Raw genomic sequence first — 17,230 nt, 5'->3', positions numbered from 1 at the left:
GCAGCAGGCACGAGCTTTCTGTTCAGAATCTGCCAGGGAACAGCAGGGGCTGGGGAGAACTCGTACTAGCCTGAAGGCCCTGGCTGCCTCTTCAATGAGGTTCTCAGGAGCCGGCAATTCAGTTTGCTGGGTGTCCTTATGAGGGCTGGGGGTGGTGGGGAGACAGAGAGAAATAAAACCCTTTAACACCCCTGCACTTGGGAGAGAAAGAAGGGCGGGAGGGACAGAATGAGAGCGACAGACAGACGCACATGCACACACGCTCCTGGAGACCGAACCCTCTGCCAGGGAGCGCCCCACAGACTTACTTCCTCCGGAGAAGTCAAATCTTCTAAGTCCTCCAACATTTTCTCTACAAACTCTTCGGTCAACAGAATCTGGGAAGAAAGCACAAGGCAGGTCTTTATTTCATTTTTTAAATATATGGTCTTTTTGTCAAGCTATGGACCTTCTTCTGGCCACGAGGAGACACGAGCCCGGGGTGGTCTGTTCCAGGAACAGACAGCAGTGCTCGAGGCCTGTCTTGACTGTCACTTGGTCCCCACTGCCCACCGGCCTGCACCCTCAGAGGAACGAGGGTAGAGAAGGAAGGACATCAGAGGACAAGGGGGAAGCAAGGTGGGGACACCTGGAGGGACAGCAGTGCTGGTCTCAGAAGAGCTATGGAAACGGGTGGGAAAATACCATTTTGGCCGTTCGGGCCTCCTGCATGTTTCAGTGTGTTGGAGGGAAACAAAAGCTGAGGGGCAGAGAAGAGCAGCTGCCAACATCCTTCTTGCCCAACCAGGTCACATGTTTCCCCTCGGCCTCACTCGGTAGGACAAAAAGAATCTGTTTGGATTTGGAATACAAGCCCTGTCTAGACTCTGGAAATGCCCCGGAAGGTACAACGGAGATGTCTGTGCCGCAGAATTTGGGGACTGTGCACCCATCTTTCATTTTACCTGTGCGAAAGGGACTCTCAGCTGCCATTTCCATCTGCAGTATCCACGTTCTCTCAGGCCAGAAGCCCCCAACCCGTCCTGCCGGCCCCATTCAGCCACTGAGTTCTTCGAAACTTCCTTTTAGAAACCTCTTCTCCAGGTCGCCTCTGGCTGTCCCGCTTTGCTGCTCCAGTCTGATGCCTTGTCACCTGGCCCCACTACTTTACTGGCACAACCAACACCCTCGTCCCCCGAAGAAGTTTCACAGACCGTGGGAGTGTCCCAGGGCACGCACTCAGGCCTTCCTCAACCTGATGGGCCGTTTTCCCAGACGGTCCTCTGCAGAACCCGGCCAAGCTCACCCAGGCCTGCACCCACCAGGCCCGGGCTGAGGACGTCTTTCTTCTTCCCAAGCTGACCCCTTTCTCTGCCCCCTCCCTCCGCGCCCTCCTCCCTGTGCTAGTCCACGGGGCCTCCTGGCCTCTGCACCAGACCCTTCCACACCCCCAAGTGGTGCCTCTACCTGCCTCTGTTTTGCCTCTTCCAATGAACTCCGAATGCCCTGGGCGGGGCACAGAGGAACAACCACAATGGGTAAAGACCCCGCTGGAGGGCTCCTTGGAGGGAAAGCCCCTATGAGAAGGAGGAGGATCAAGAACTTGAGAAAATACCCAGCAGGTTTCCCCTGGGAGCTGTACCCTCTGAGAAGAACAGAAGTTTCACCACTGAGAATGTGGTCAGCTTGTGAGATGACGTGAGATGGCAGAGAAAAGCAGCAGGGTCACCAGGGGCCTCACAGGATGGAGGGCTCCAAAGGAAGGACGCCAATGGGGTGAATACAGGAACAAGGAATGGGAGAAAACTCCCCAAGTGAACACACCAGCCACTGCCACACCGGGCGTCCTGCTGCATGTTCGAGACCGTACCTCCTTGGTCTCCTTGCAGATGAGGAACCCGAGGCACAGACAGGTTATGTAATTTGCCCAATGCCACACAGCTTGAGTGGCTGAGACGCTAACCCTGTGACTTTTATGCATTTGTTTATTCTTCCACTCGTCTGCCCAGCCATCTCCTCGATTCCACAGCATCCCTGGGTGCTGCTGCTAGGCCCAGCCCTGGGGGGAGCCCCAGGGACATGGGAACGAAGAGAGTCCATGCCCCTCCTGGACATGCTCCCACCCTTGGCTGACAGGGAGCCAAGGGACGTTCCTTCTTGGGCTGCGAGGCCACAGATGGGGACTAAACAGCTCCTACCACCGGCCCACATCTCCTCACTCAGCTTTCTGTTTGAGGAGCTCAGGCCTCAAGTGAGGACAAAGGCGAGGTTCAGAGACAGACCGGGTCTAGGGAAATGCCCGCCTGAGGAGCCCCTACCACCCTGTTCTTCCTGAGGGTTGCGCCGTGGGGCTGGCTCGCTTCATCTCACTGACGACAGTGAATCGTTCGATCCCGCACTGGTCCTCCCACAGGGGTTCTGCGCTCCTGCTCCTCCTCCTCTTAGCCCACGGCTTCCCTCCTCCTCCACCCAGTCGAGTTTCTCTACCACTTATCGCCAGTCTGCTTGAGTAGTACAAAAGTCACATTCATATTTTTGGCATTTCCGGGACTTGATGCCATCTCTTCAAATGCTAGCACAAACACAGGCATACCTAAAACCCAATTATATTACAATGGCTCCAGTCTGGGCCAGGCTGGGCTGATTTCTAACCCACAAATAACTTGGGGGGAGAGACTTCCCTGCCAGAGAGGCAAATAGGTCTGGGACTGTAACTAGTTCTCGGGGTGCGATGAGGTGGGGGAGGGCTCACCGGGGCTGTGGCCACCCAGTGAGGCTCCGCGGAGCTGCTTCTCAACAACAGTGAAGATAACCCCACTAAGGCTGAGTTCAGTCTGAAGCTAGTTTCTCTGACAAAGGTCTGGAGTTGGTGGAAGAGGGTGAGTTACGGTGGCTTTTAGTAGAACAACTACCAAGGGTGTAGGGTGCCATCTGTGTGTGGACTCATTCTGTACTCAGCTGGGGGAGGGGATGGCAGGACCAAAAAAGGGGGACAAACCCTAATCATTAATCAATCTTCACTTTTGCTGATTTGCTGGTTCCTGCTGGAAACTTCAAATCATTTTAAAGAAGCTAAAGGGGGTAAAATTATACATGCGATCTGCATGATATTAAGGGTGACATTCCCTGCAAAGAAACACGACAGACTGTCATAGCTCCAGGCACCTAATTTAATTTCCTTTGGGAGTTAAACCTTAGCCGCTTGAATTCAACAAACAGGCCCTGTTCTTTGTATATTTCAGACCCAGAGCTGAGAATGTTAACAGATCTTATCAACAGGACACTGGAGATAGACAGCTGTGATGGAGCGGCTCCTGGGAGCTCTCACGAGTAACAGACTCCCCGTTGTGATACAACTGTGGGAAAAGCCTGTGCAATTCTGGGGCTTGGGGTTCTTGGAGCTCACTGGGTCCCCACGGAGCTGCCTGGCTTGGCCACAAATAATAACAGGAATGGTTATGACAATGACAGCGGTAATGATAACACTACCAGCAGCAGAAGCAGCGCCTCCTCTGTGTGCCAGGCACTGGGCTTAGTATCAGCGACCTGTATCGTTTCACTGAATCTTCATGGCGGTCTTGTGAGGGAAGACACTCTCATCTCCATTTTGCAGACAAGCAGATGTCGAGAGGAGACGAGTCTCCCAGACTTTAAAAGAATGGTGATCTGCCTTGGCTGGTGTGGCTCAGCAGATTGAGTGGCGGCCTGCTAACCGAAAGGTCACCAGGTTGATTCCCAGGCAGGGCACATGCCTGGGTCGTAGGCTGGTCCCTAGTTGGGGGCGTGCTAGAGGGAACCAATTAATAGAGGGAACCATGCTGGAGGGAACCTTTCTTCCCCTCTCTCTAAAAATAAAAAGATATATATTTTAAAAAGTGGTGATCTGACCTCAGGGTATCGTAGAGGATGCTCTTTTCTAGTCTGGGAAAGCTACCCCAGTTCTGGAAGCCTTGTATACTCAGTGCTGACTTCTCTCTGCTCTGAATGGGGAGATGAAGATGACTTTGGCTTTGACCAGTGGCTTGGAAAACCAACAATCCCAACCCCGATTAGCCACATATCTCCTGGCCAGTAGCTTAGCTCAAAAGGGCTGGAACCCTGACCACCGTACACATACAGCTGCTCGAAAGCCAGGGTGGCCAACTGGTCAGGAAGGCAAACCATGCCCGAAGATGATTTCTCAGTGGGGCGGCAGGGCCGATCTCCAGGCCAGCTGGAGAATGCACACAGTTACCCTAGTCCAGAAAACGGCAGAAATCGTAATAATGAGAACTTAAACAAGAAAGAAAATTATAATAGCACTCACTGGTGCCTGCACACCCCAAGAGCTGGGCATGAAATGCTTGCATTTGTGCACAGACGGTCCTGAGGGAAAAGAGGCTCTCTAGTGAGAGGGGAAAGCCAACCGAACTCCCCTGGGAAATCTGTGAAAATACGGAAACCAGGCCCCATCCAGACCTCCTGAATCAGAATATCCTAGGCACGGCCAAGGCGGGCACATTTTTTAAAGGCACCCCTGGAGACCCTGGTAAGAGGAGTGCTGGGAAACACCCAGGCTCACGGGAAAAAGGAGTGTGGGCACAGGCTGAACCAAAAGAGGTGAGTTGTTGGCTACAGCCCCCCCAACCCCCTCCCCTTATTAGGGAGGGGGCCTGGAATCTAGACCAGTAACTCAGTCTGAGGTGCTCCCACCAGGTGCCTTAGGACAGCCTGGCTGGCTGGTGACGAGGGAGGATTGTCGACAACTTCCCAATTCCCCGGGCCCCAGCAAGTTCCAAAAGGAACTCAAAAAGTGATCTTTTGTCAGTGCCTGCCCTGGGCAGGCCCGGCTATGCTGCAGGCAGAAGCTCAGATGTTGCAGATCTGATTCAAATGTCTGTGGTCACTGATATTTCTGAGTCTGCAAACAGTGCTGACAATGCCCCCTCCTTCCCCTCGGTATGACAATCCACACTTTGTCTGGGGCCTTGTTTGCATTTCGTGTTGACACGTTGTTCTTGCTTCCCAACAAGTTTGGCTTTCTTTTTCCCTCCCTTTCCTTCTCTGAGGGAAGGAAATGTGTTTACAGGGTGGGGCCTGCCAAGGAGCTGCTCTGGCTCCCTCGATGGCAGTGGATGGGGGAGCAGTCCAGTCTGCGTCCCCCTCACCCAACAGGCCGGACCCAGGCCAGAAAGCAGCCCGGGGACTCTCGGGCTCGGGGCAGAGGTACGTGGGGCAGCGTGGGCGGCGGTGGCTGCAGCACAGCGAGGCCTCACTCATCTTCTGTTCGTGGTGGGTGGTGAGTGGTTGGCTCTGGCGGCCAGGAGCAGGCTCGGACTCCTCCTGCTGGGGCTGCTGGCTGGTAAGGGCACAGCGGGCCAACACAGGCCTCTCCTGAGAGGGAGGGTGGTGTACTTCCCGAGGCACAGTGCTGGGATTTAAGCCCTAACGGGCGTACTCCTGGATAAGACCACCACGACAGCCCAAGCAAAGGCTTCCAGGGAGCACGGGTTGTGGCCAGGTTCACCAGTGGACAGAGAAACAGTAGAGGCACCAAAGAGAAGCTGCCCAGGGCCCGGCGCAGGGATTACCAAGGGTTTTTCACATGTCCAAGTGGGTGGACAGGGACAGGAGAGGGCAGGAGCTTGTCCTCAGGAAGCAGTGAGTCAGACGAGGAGAGCCCAGCAGTGAGTCCCCAGACCTGGCCTAGAGCGGAGAGCCCACTCAGAACAGCTGCTGGCATCTTCTCCCAAGCCCGGGGCCTCCCATCAAGGCGGGCAGGGAACAGGAGCACCACCCGGGTGAGCTGTCAGACACCACACAGCTGACAAAGCACTGTCATAAGGGCATAAAAAATATTCTCATATTCGGTGATGTGACCCCTATATAACCTCCCAGGCCGACTTCTCCCCTTGCAGATCAGTCCGGGCTGGGGAGGAGTGAACAGCTCAGCTCTGGGCCAAGCTCCCCCTCACGGCAGTAATGGTGTGGTGATGACAGACCCAAGGGAGAGGGCTTGTTAAAGCCACTGGGAAGAGGAATGCTGGGGAAAGGTATGCAGGAGGGATGCTGGCAGGCCTCCCTGAGGGTCTGAAGACCTGCCTGCAAAGCTGTGGAGCTGGCTGATAGGCTTTACCATCACGGTGAGGATGGAAACAGCAGATGGTGGGGCGGAGGGACTCAAGGTGCGGCCTCTGGAAATTGAGAAACCTATGGAATTGGAGCAGGATTCCTGCCTCTCCAGCTCCTCCAGGAAGCAGGGAGCACCCGCTGCGCTCCCCCTGGGGTTGCCGAGGGTCCTGCCTTGGCATGCTGGGGCCCTGACTTCCCTGGGGCTGGAGAGACTGGGGAGAAGAGGGGCACGAAGAATGGGTGCAAGCCCAGCAGTAGGTGAGTGTGGAGGCCTGTCTGGGGACACTCCGCCAGCTCCATAAAGGGACCCGATTCCCTCACCTTCTGCCTTTTTCTCTCAGCCTCTCCTTTGTCACTCTCCTCCCATGAGGGGTGTCTTTGCCATGCCTTTTCCCCAAGAGATACCAGGCCTGGGCTGGTAGCCAGCACAAGGTGCCAAGGCTGGGAAACAGGGCTTCCAAGGCTGTTGAGGGCTGATGCAAGAAAATCATCCCAGCCCCCCCTCCCCCCAATTCAGCTGAGACCAACAGGGAGGTTCAAGTAGCAGCCAAGAAAACAGAAGTCTGGGTCTCTTGCCTTCACTGGTGACGAGCCTAATCCCAGGCCTGTAGGAGGTCCTGCAGACTCCCAGGGAGACAGCCAGCTCCAGAAGATCTAGAGGCCCACAAGTAATTACAGGTCCAGGTTCCCACAAGCTAGGGAGCTGCCTGTGACCACAGTGGCAAGACCCTAAAGGGAAGGCAGTCAGATGCAGAAATGCTGACTGCTTTGGGGGTGGGGAGGAGAGTTGGTGTGGGTGTTGGCTCTACAGCTGAGGACCTGAGGGGGCGGGGCAGAGGGTGTCCTAGGACTTCTTGGAAAGGGCCTGAGAAACCCCTTGGTGAGTGAGGGTGCGCGCTTGGGGGGCGGGGCCCCAGCCAGCCTTCCTGGGAGCTCCCCTGCGAGTTGGCCCCTGTGGTGGACCACACTAATGAGCCCATAACACAGGCCTTTGATTAAGCAGCTCCCAGCACAGCAACTTTATTGAAACATGCCGAAGCCAGTGGCTGGTTCCCACCGCTCCCGGTTCCCTGGGCAACAGTGCACGGGAGGGGGCCGTGTGCATGGGAGTCAGCAGTGCCCCGGTGCTCCAGCTCACTGAGGGGCTGCTGGAGAGGCGAGGGGGGTGGAGCCGGACTGGAATGCCAGCAGCCGGGGATAAGAAGCTTGGGAACTTGGGTTGGGTCCAGAACTTTGAGGGGCCTGAGGGGCAACATGACATCTGCTGAGCCCTCTGGGGGCCAAGGTCCCCAGGCTGCTGAGAACTGGAAATGTTGCCCAACCCCCTCCTCAGGCCAAGAAGATGTTCCAAGGGGAATGCAAGACTCCACAAAGAGGTTCAGAGTTGAGGATGTAAAATGTACTGGGCTGGGGGGGTGGTGGTGGGGGGTGTGTGTGTGTGTGTAATTTCTTGAGTTTGGAGAGACCCCAGTACTTACATTTCCAAGAAAATGTGCTTGAACTTTAAATACACACAACGGTTACCCAAGGGAACTTCTGCCACTTCTGCTGAGACCTGTCTGCACTCGGTCACTACTGGGAATGATGACCTGCGAACTCTCAGGGGCTGGGGTCTCCTGCGTGGTCCCCGCTTTCCCTCTCTTTACTAGCTCTGTCCACAGAGGCAGCCTGGTGGCCGGGGACTCCGCAGGGGATGAGGCAAAGGACCTCTCCACTCGTGCCAGGCTAATTTCAAATGTTGTACTTAACAGCTTTTGCTATAGTAACTACCAATACCGCATGCACAGAAATCTAATGTGACCAAGAGGGAGTTTTAAAATATATTTATAACTTTATGGTTCAAAGTAATTTTGTTATGAAACAGTGTAATAACAACAATGGAAAAAGGCAAGATAATTTATGGAACACAATATCCCTGAAGCATGAGCTTCCATTTCCACCTTGGCTGAGTCTGGGGAGTGTGGTTGGGGTCCTTTGTTTGCTGTTTGTTTTAATTATGGGTTTGTATTTTAGGGGGAGGTGGGGGACGATGGCTTAGAGGAGGAGAAATTCAGCTGCAAGACAACACACAGAGACAAAAACTATGCCCACAGTAACCGCGTAGCTGCTTCACAGACACCCCCGCCCCCGGGTTACACACGCACAGCTCTCTTCCCCTCTGTCGCTTCCCGGCCCCCACCCATACGCCACAAACAAAGCAGGTCACCTCTTGGATTAGGGTCAGATTCCCTACCCTTTTTTAAACTTTTTTTTTTAATTAAGAAAAAAATTTTTTTGATCCTCACCAGAGGATATGCTTTTTTAAAAATAAGATTTTACAGAGAGAGAGAGAAGTCAGGAGGGGGAAGGAGAGAGAGAGAGAGAAAGAAACCTCAATACAGAGAGAAACATCGATCAGTTGCCTCCTACACATGCCCTGACCAGGGATCAAACCTGCAACCTTAAGTATATGCCATGACTGGGATTCGAACCTACAACCTTTTGGTGTATGGAACAACACACCACCGAGCAACCTGCAGGGCCAGATTACCTTTCTTTCTTTCTTTTTTTTTAAAAAAAGATTTTATTTATTTTACTTTTAGAGAAAGGGGAAGAGAGGGAGAAAGAGGGTGTGTGAGAGATACATCACTCAGTTGTCTCTCACACGCCCCCATCTGGGGACCTGGCCTGCAACCCAGGCATGTGCCCTGACTGGGAATCGAACCAGTGACCTTTTGGTTCACAGTTCAGTGCTCAGTCCACTGAGCCACACCAGCCTGGGCCCAGATCCCCTTTTTAAAAAAAAAAAATTAATTTCATTACACTCTTTTTTACTGTATTTCTTCCATTACCATTTATCCCCACATGGACCCTCTTTCACCCCAGATTCCCTTTTCTGATACTCCTAAGAGAGATAAGGTAGAGTGTTCTTCTTCCTGTACCCTCAACAAACAAATAAAAAACAAAACAGGATTTTGTTCCTCTGATACATCTGGGACTATGCTGGACCAGTCCAAGCACCTCTGAGGCCTGAAATGGGATGGGGGCTGGAAGGAGGCCTATGGCTTTCAGGCCCCAGCACCCCACTTGGCAGTGGCCCTGAAGCTGTGCTCCAGCCAGAAAAGCAACGGAGAACTAAGTGTTCTGAACAAGCCAGGAGTTTCTGCGCAGAGAGGCTGGGCTTCCATCAGGAGGAATGGGAGAGCCAGTAGATGAGGGGTGGAGGGGGACTCTGCCTGCGGAGCCTGCCATCCCAGCCCTGGGTCCACCTGCCCACTTTCTAGGAAATCCGGTGGGACTTCCATACCGGCACTCGAGAGTGGCTCCGCACGTCCCCCCAGTCCGCTTCACCTCGGTTTCCCGTACCTCTGTTTCCCCAGGGCGCAGGATGTGACACGTCTCTCAAACCTGGATTTCCATGGCCAACAAACAGAACTACCCAAGGCCAGGGCCTGGAGAGTTATCACTCCTGTCCCAAGTGAGAGCGGAGAGGCCAGGAAGTGCTCCCAGAGCTGATGGGACAAGCAGCAGCAGCCACACTCCACAGCGCTTCTCATAACCAGCCCTCCGAAGGGAGCCACTGAGAGCTGCAGAGGGAGGAGAGGGAGGGGCGAAGTCGGGAAGAACCCGCAGGAGGGAGGTGGGGAGAAGAAAAGAGCCTTCTCACTTGTAACCAGGGTCCATGAGCTGCGTAAGGGTGCTCCTCAGTGGCGAAGGCACCTTCCACTCCCGTGGAGACGAATGTGATGGCCATGTCACCTGTGATACTTTTATATGTAAAGTGCCGTCCATGCAGAAGCCTGCCCCTGGGGGTGGGAACATGGAGACAGTGAGCAGCAGGTCTGGACAAGGCTCAGGGACTGAGGTCTGTGCTCCCTGGGACAGGACGCCTGCCAATGTCCTCCTGACTGCCCACCGGTCCACTAACAGGGGACTGCAACTAAACACGTTCATTTCAATACCTGCCAGGAGAAGCCTCTCACAGGTTCTCTCCTGGCATTCTCCCAAAGTGCTTAACGCTAACAGACACTGGACCAGCACGGGAAAGGCCTGCAGAGCTAGTCGAGTCCACCTCCCTCATGTTCCAGTGAGGCCAGAGAGAGCAGCTAGCAATGTGCCCAAGGTCAGGTCCAGAGCCAAGGCTGGGGTGGGTGGCTGGGTGGGTCATGGCCCCTTTGTTGAGCAGATGGAGGTAAAGTAGCTCCTCATATCCCATGTTCTTGGATGATGGTGGAGTGCCTTCGCAGCACAAGCCCTGTGTCTAGAATCTTCCACTTGCTCCTATATCCATCATCCCATTAGGTTTAAATATGACTAGCCCCAAGGCCACAAGCACAACTTAAAAAAAAAAAAAGGCTGAAGCCAAGTAGGGTTACTCTGAGGAAGCCTCCAGAAGTTACTGTTAATCCCCAGTCTGGAAATACACCTAGTGGAAGGGCAGGCAGGAGCCACCAGTGGGGCAGAGAGACCAGTCAGCAAAGCAAGCAAAGCTGCCCTCTACTTTCTCAGGCTGCCCCGGACTAGCCCTTCGCTAGTCTAGAGGCCCTGAGCCTGGCTCAGACAGGGAGCTGGGGAGGAGACGGTTGGGGTCCTGGGTTGGGAGTAGGGGGCCTGCCAGCTGCCACTCATCCTGACCACTGACTATCTTTGCCCTGCTGACCGGGGTGGCTGGCCGAGGCTGGTCACCATCCAAGCTCCTTCCCCAGGCTCCAGGGACACGGTGGGGGGAGGGGGGGAACCAGTGCAGATCTGGTTCTAAGACTGCATCTTTGGCCAACACACTATAGTAACACTTCTGTCACAGCGACTTGCTCCTCCCTATGATAACAGCAGAAGCTCCTGGGGGGTCCTTCTTCTCCTGCCCTTTCTTCCTTGTCCCCGTTGTCTGGGTTTCAAGTTATTCTTGCTGCCTCCCCTGCAGTAAAGTGAGGGGAACCCCGAGAGCTGTGGAGGAAGCCAGCTGCAACAGACTCGGCCTGGCACAGCATCCCCAAGCAGAGAGCTGGATTCTGGCCGCGGGGTGGAGGTTCTGGCGCTGTGGACAGTAGCAGAAGGGACACAGCTGGGTTTCCTGGTCCCTCAAGGAGTCTGCGGGACTGGCCAGTGGGTTTGAAGAACTGAGTGTTTTGCACGGGCAAAGCAGCAAGCAGGAGAAAGCAGAGCCCAATCCACCAGAGCCCCTGCCCTACTGCCGCAGCACTGTGGGGACCCTGCCACCCTTAGCTCTGGGTTTGGGAGAGGACAGGAGCATCTGCGACTCCCTAGGTCACTGAACCTCCCTAAGGGAGCAGGGCAGAGGGACTCTTCTCTGGTCAAAAGAGAGTTCTTCAGCACAGTGGGGGCTCCTGGCTGGCTTGGAGTCCACAGGCTCCCCTCCAGGCTAATGGAGCCTCCTGACTAGTTTTCCTCCCTCCCAGGGCCCCAGACTCCAACCAGGTGTGTGTGTGGGGGACAGCAAGCTCAGGCACGGTGGCTCCTCGAGGCCCGGCTAGGTGCTGTGGGGCTCACCTTAGACACAGGGGAATGAGGGCTCCTGACTCTTGGTTGAATTTTAGATGTACACTCTCGAGTTGCCGTGTGCGGATCAGTTCATGGGGAATAATGGCTGTGGAGCTGTCGCTTTCCAGGCTGTCTTTGCGGCTCCTGAGAAGCAAGCACAGGACAGACTCAGCACAGGAACAGGTTCCGACCACAGGAATGAGCCGATGGGAGTCTCCCAGGCTAGGATCTCGAACCACGACACTGAGTGATTGATGATAATGATTAACGACAGCCACCATTCACTAAGAACTTGCCAAGCAACTTCACAACACCCCCATGAGGTGGGCAGTCTCATTATATCCCTTTCACAGATAAAGACCTGAGGGTCAGGGAGGGTGAGGAACTTGTCCAGGCTGCACAGCCAGGGAGTGTGGAGCTGGGATGTGATCACAGGCAGATCCAGTTCTAAAACCTGCGTCTTTGGCCAACACATTGTGTCATGGTGATTTGTTCTTCCCTATGATGGCAGCAGGAGCTTCTGGGGGTCCTTCTGCTCCTGCCCCAGAGCCTCAGATAGAGCTCTCCAAGGCTGGGGTACTAGAAAACCAGGAGACACGCTTCCAAAAGCTTCCTTCCAGCTGACCCTGTGAAGGCTGTGACACCAGAGCAGGCTCTAAGCTTGCTACATCGGCGAATAGCCAGGAGCTGCAGTGACATACACATCCTTCATCGAACCAGGAAATGATACAACTCTCGGCGAGGGGCTGAAGACCAGCTCTTAGGAGTCAGGCCACTGGGCCGGACAGGCCACAGAGCCGTCGCTGCTGCCTCACACTCCCTCCTGTCCTGCTTCCTACCAACGGCCTGCCCTGCAGCTAGGCCACAGGGTCCCTTTGCAATGTAAGATTTGTTCTTTCCAATTCAGCTGCCCCCACCGAAACTTCTCAAATCTGCCACCGCCAGAAACGAGGGTCACCCACTGATCCCATTCAAAAGGCCGGATCCTGGTTTGGGCTGTGAATCTCAGAACAATTCTCCAGTGTCCATCAAAATACTGGGTGAGAAGCTCTAGTTATTTATAATTCAAGCAGCCAAAGCCACCCAAGATGTCTGGGCCCGACAAGCGAGCAGCCAGTCCGGGACTGGCCCGATCTCCTCACACACTGGAAGGCTGAGCGCTGGGGCCTGTGGCCAGTGAGATACCCAGAGAGGCAGAGACCCCCCCGCAGAGGGGGGGCATGAGGTGAGCAGGCGGGAGGGTGGAGGGCCCACTCAGGCTTTGGTTTATAAAAGCCCCGGAGGTAACGGGGACCCTTCCCACCAGCTGGGTGGACCCACCCCCAGATGGACACCCCTGCTCTCTCACAAGCGCTCCCTTCCTCTGGGTTCCCTAAGCCGGTTCTGAAACTGCCCTTTGCTCTAGCTTCTCCTCTGACAAACCCTTTCACAAGACCTGAGAAAGAGACGAACGCTTTGGCCAAGAGGGTCACAGAGTTTCAGCACTGGAAGGGAATTCTGGTTGTTTAATCTACTTTGTTTCTTTACGAAATAGACCCAGTAATGCATCTAAGGACACGGAGCTGGTCCGTGGCCGCCGGTGTGGGAGCCTAGGACCGCGGACCACTTCCCTCCCTCGGGCCTGGATGCCAGGCCTCCCGTCTCCCCTTCCAGGAAAGGTGAGCAGCAGCGAACACCGAGTCTCAGCCTGAGCCCAGACACAGGCGGAGCTCGGGAGAGACAGCAGTTCTCCCTTGGCGAGCCCCTACTCTGCTCCAGAGTAAGGAGCCCACAGAGTGAGTCACCTGCTCAGTCCTCACATCAAGCACCACAGGTAGGCTCTTTTACAGACGAGGAAACTGAGGCTCAGAGAGGTAAGGTGAGAAGCCTAAGGTCACAGGATGAGTTTAAGTGGAAGAGCCAGGGCGTAATTCCCAGAATTACTCCCCCGTGCCATCTCTGACAACATCTCTACACAGGCTTATAACTACCGGGCTGCCGGGCGGGGCCTCTGAGCCTCCGGGGCCTCTGAGGGCGGATCCCCACCTCTCTGGCACAGGCAAAAACGCTGATGAGTAGCAACCAGGGTGCGGGTTGGGGGGCTGGGAGAGAAGAATCAACAGCACACAGGACCAGAGACATCTCAAGCTGGAGAGAAAAATAAATTGTTGAAAGTCAGCTAAAGTCACCTTGGTAACTGCTATGACACACTCACCCAGAACGAGGACATCAAACCCAACTGCACAGAGCTTTAAAGAAATGGAAAAGAACTTAATCATCTGAAGAATTAATGTGACAAGTACCCACATTTACACCTCCCACCAACCCTCAATCATCTGAAAGCATACTTTAATCTTTTAAGAGAAAAAAAAATTGCAAAACGCTGGATCTGCAGCCCTGAAGCTGGGGCATTTCCGGCATGCTGCTTCAATGGAAATGCGGCTGCTCCATACCACGCGGGAGCCCAGCTTTTTGCTGATTTGTTTTTTCTGGACATCGATGCAGAAGCATGAATTATTTGTGTGGGCTGGGTGAGGTATTAAATCTGCAGCCGACACAGGTTTGCAATGTTTTGCATGGTTGTCAGCTTAATCTTAGTCATAAAAAAATAAGTAGTGTGCTCACCGGCATGGCCTGATTTTTCAGCTGGGCTCTTTTCTCCCTGAGTCCCCAGCGGAGGGGAAGGCAGGGGTTGGGAGATGGAAGGGAGAAAGGCTCCCGGGGAGGCGTGATCCACACCCACTGGAACTGCTGGGGATATGGGGCCAGGGGATGAAGGATGACCTACTGCCCTGGGAGGCAGAGTGACTAATAGCACTGGTTCAGGCAAATGACTTAACCTCTCCCTAAACTTCCATATGCTCTTGATGGAAATAAATAACAATACCCGTTTGTTACAGGATTAAATGAGATGACCCAAGCTAAGCACCTAACAGAGCCTGGGATGTATTAGGTGCTCGAAATGTATCTGGACTGCATTAACAGGACGCCGTGTCTGCTCCTCTTGTAAGAATGTTGATAGTTGAATACAGACGTGTTTGCCTTTACCCTCGGCCCACAATCCAGCTGCCTCTGGCCAAGTCAGTTCCCCCTTCTGAGCAAAGGTCCTCGCCCCAAGCTTGAGAGAGAGGGGGCTTCTGAGGTGGGTCTTGAAAGGGCTCTTGGCTCCCCGAGCAGACACTGTGGGCCCTGGTCCATCGCTGGGGCTCTGGGAAGGCCCGGCTGCAGGCCGGTGAACACCCAGGAGGCCTTTGTTCTGCCGGAGGAAGCACAGGCAGGGCCGTCTTCCTTCTGTGGAGGAGACTGGTCTTCCTGTCAGTCTCACCCACCCTCCTCGACAGCCTTTCAAATCCCTGACGCTGCTCTCACTACCCGTCAACAGTTTCTCTTTTCCAGAATCTGTGGCCCTGACTTTCAACTACATTAAAACAAAGTTCTGGAATCTTCCATCCATCCACATCGCTCTCCTACGAATTCATTCTAGCTTGTAAAGCCAGAGTGTTGTGTCCAAACGTGAAGGGTGGTATGTGAAAATACAACGTGTGACCTCACCAGTGCAGGTCACAGAGGGAATATACATTTTTTTGTTTGGGATATTTTATTTCGACTAACACCATCAGACAAGTGTCTATTCCTTGTAAGCTTATTGTCCTACCAACTCATACCGCACTCCCCCATCAATGAACTCCCCCTCGGGCTTTCGCCATGGGCCGCACTGAGGCCTCTTCGCCCCCATCTCGTAAGTCCGTGGACTATGTGGAGCCAAGGGCAGAACCCGGCGTTGTCTGGCTAGTGTTTCAAGCAGCCCGGATATTTCTGAAACCCGACTCTGGCACACATCAAGTCAGCACTCCCTTCTGACTTCACATCACTGACAAAACTGGCCCAGACGTTCTCATCCCAGGCTTTGTCTACACAGTCAGGGGACAGGGCCAGGCGAACGCACTGACAGACTGACATCATTACTTTTTGGGTATGCTCACCCAGCTGATGCTAAGTCAACCCGACCCTCCCATCACCAAGCCCCTCACCCTCCTGGATGCTCCGTGGGCATTTCTGTCTCGCCAACAATGGTGTCAGAAGATATTCTCAAAATAAGGTCTACAGTACTTCCTTTGTCTGATGGACAGAAATAGGTAACTCATTTCCAAAAAGGCAGTGGGGTTGGCCAGGCAGGTCCGACTGCTCGTGAGTCCACATTGACCCCTGGGGCTGTTTCCTATAACAGGTGTTCAAAGTCTGCCTGCTGAATAATCTAGTCCAGAATTTTCCCTGAGAGTTGACACCACGCTTGCTTATCTGGAGAGTTCAGATGCCTCCTGCATCCTGACTTCCAAGTGCCTTCGGTCTGCCCGTGCCTCGCCCCTTCCCTCTGAGGTTTCTCACGTCGGCCTCCAGCATCTCCTCTGCCGATCTGTCTGGGATTCTGGGGCACAAGACATGTGGACCAGGACACCTGAAAACAGGGTTTCAGTCCTCCCGGGCCTGTGTGAGGTAACCATCCCAATCCGATAACCATTCTGTCTGACATGGAACCGTAACTGAACTCCGGTGAATTCTGCTTTCTCTCTGCCACTGATTAACTCTGCCCAAACAACGGGGCCAGGGTTTTCTTGCTTCAAACAGAAGTACAAAAACTAAAGTCCTTTTTTGCAAGACTCAGTTCTTGAATTTCAGCTTTTCTTGACCCTGTTCCTTAAAAGTCTATGCTGGTATAACATACTTCTCCTTCCAGCTTTTGCTTAAATTCTCAAAAAATTTGAGTTACATAAAGGATTCTCTACACATCTATACTGGTCCCTAAAGGTATTATACTTCCTTTTAATTTTCTATAATAATACTAAGAGGTACCTTTATTGAGTGCAGATTCTGGTGCAGGTCTTACGCTAAACCATTTCAAAACTTTGATTTCCATAACAACCCTATTATTTTTCCCATTTTGCCAACGCAGTGAAGCTGAGAGACTTAAATAACTAACCCAGGATCATACAATGAGCAAATCAAGGGCCCAGGCAAAATCCCCAGGTCTTCCTGACGCCAGCTAAAAATGTAACCACAATATTTCTCCTTAAGAACCTCCCTCCCTTTGAGTGGTCTTTCTTCCGGGGGTTTCAAGGCCATGAAGACATATTTTTTTTTTCCCTGAACTCTTAAAAGAACTGCTTCCTAGAAGCCAGGGCAGGGCTTCCCAAAGGGTATTTAATGGAATTTTAATTTAAGAGAAGCTTCTAGAAAAGCCGATGTGGCGAGGGCCGGATGTAATATGCTGTATCTCAGATTAGAGCCCCATAAAATGTTGGCACTTTGAAGCCTCCGAGGAGGACTGTCGAGGGCAACCGAACCGTTTTCATTTTGTAAGCCGGCATCTTCTAGAAAGCCCTTTTCACTTAACACCCAACAGAACCCCCAAAGGCAGAGGGGACCCTCCCTCCAGAGACCACCGGCCAGCCACTGCGCTGGCAGGGCATGGGGCTTTCTCTTCTGACCCAGATCTGCCCAAGACACGCTCCCCCCAGGCCCTCTCACTCTCACACCCTCCGCCTCTTTGCCAGCCAGAACTGGGTGCCAGGACGAGTGTCTCTCATCACTTCCTTTACCCACAGACAGATGCTCTCAGGAGGCCCGATGGATGGTTACACACGTTCTCTCTCGGCTCTGAGCCTGACGCCAAGGAAGCCGAGGT

At 53.7% G+C, this 17,230-nt stretch overlaps 1 protein-coding gene across 2 annotated transcripts in view; it reads right to left on the bottom strand.

Annotated features, from left to right (window-relative positions):
* SUFU (SUFU negative regulator of hedgehog signaling) overlaps window positions 1-17,230 on the bottom strand; it is a 98,813-nt gene that overhangs the window by 5,281 nt on the left and 76,302 nt on the right. For both annotated transcript variants that reach the window (XM_053668449.1, XM_037159364.2), the window contains exons 9-11: window positions 11,578-11,712; window positions 9,737-9,875; window positions 309-377 (exon numbers count right to left, since the gene is read on the bottom strand). In XM_053668449.1, coding sequence (XP_053524424.1) covers window positions 309-377; window positions 9,737-9,875; window positions 11,578-11,712 — 343 coding nt within the window. The remainder of the gene's footprint in view (window positions 1-308; window positions 378-9,736; window positions 9,876-11,577; window positions 11,713-17,230) is intronic.

The sequence above is a fragment of the Artibeus jamaicensis genome, unplaced genomic scaffold, assembly GCF_021234435.1.
Source record: "Artibeus jamaicensis isolate MK-2021 breed Jamaican fruit bat unplaced genomic scaffold, CSHL_Jam_final contig_490, whole genome shotgun sequence".
Lineage (NCBI taxonomy): Eukaryota > Metazoa > Chordata > Mammalia > Chiroptera > Phyllostomidae > Artibeus > Artibeus jamaicensis.
The sequence above is the reverse complement of the archived record's forward strand: the minus strand, read 5'-3'. Positions and strand labels throughout refer to the sequence as shown.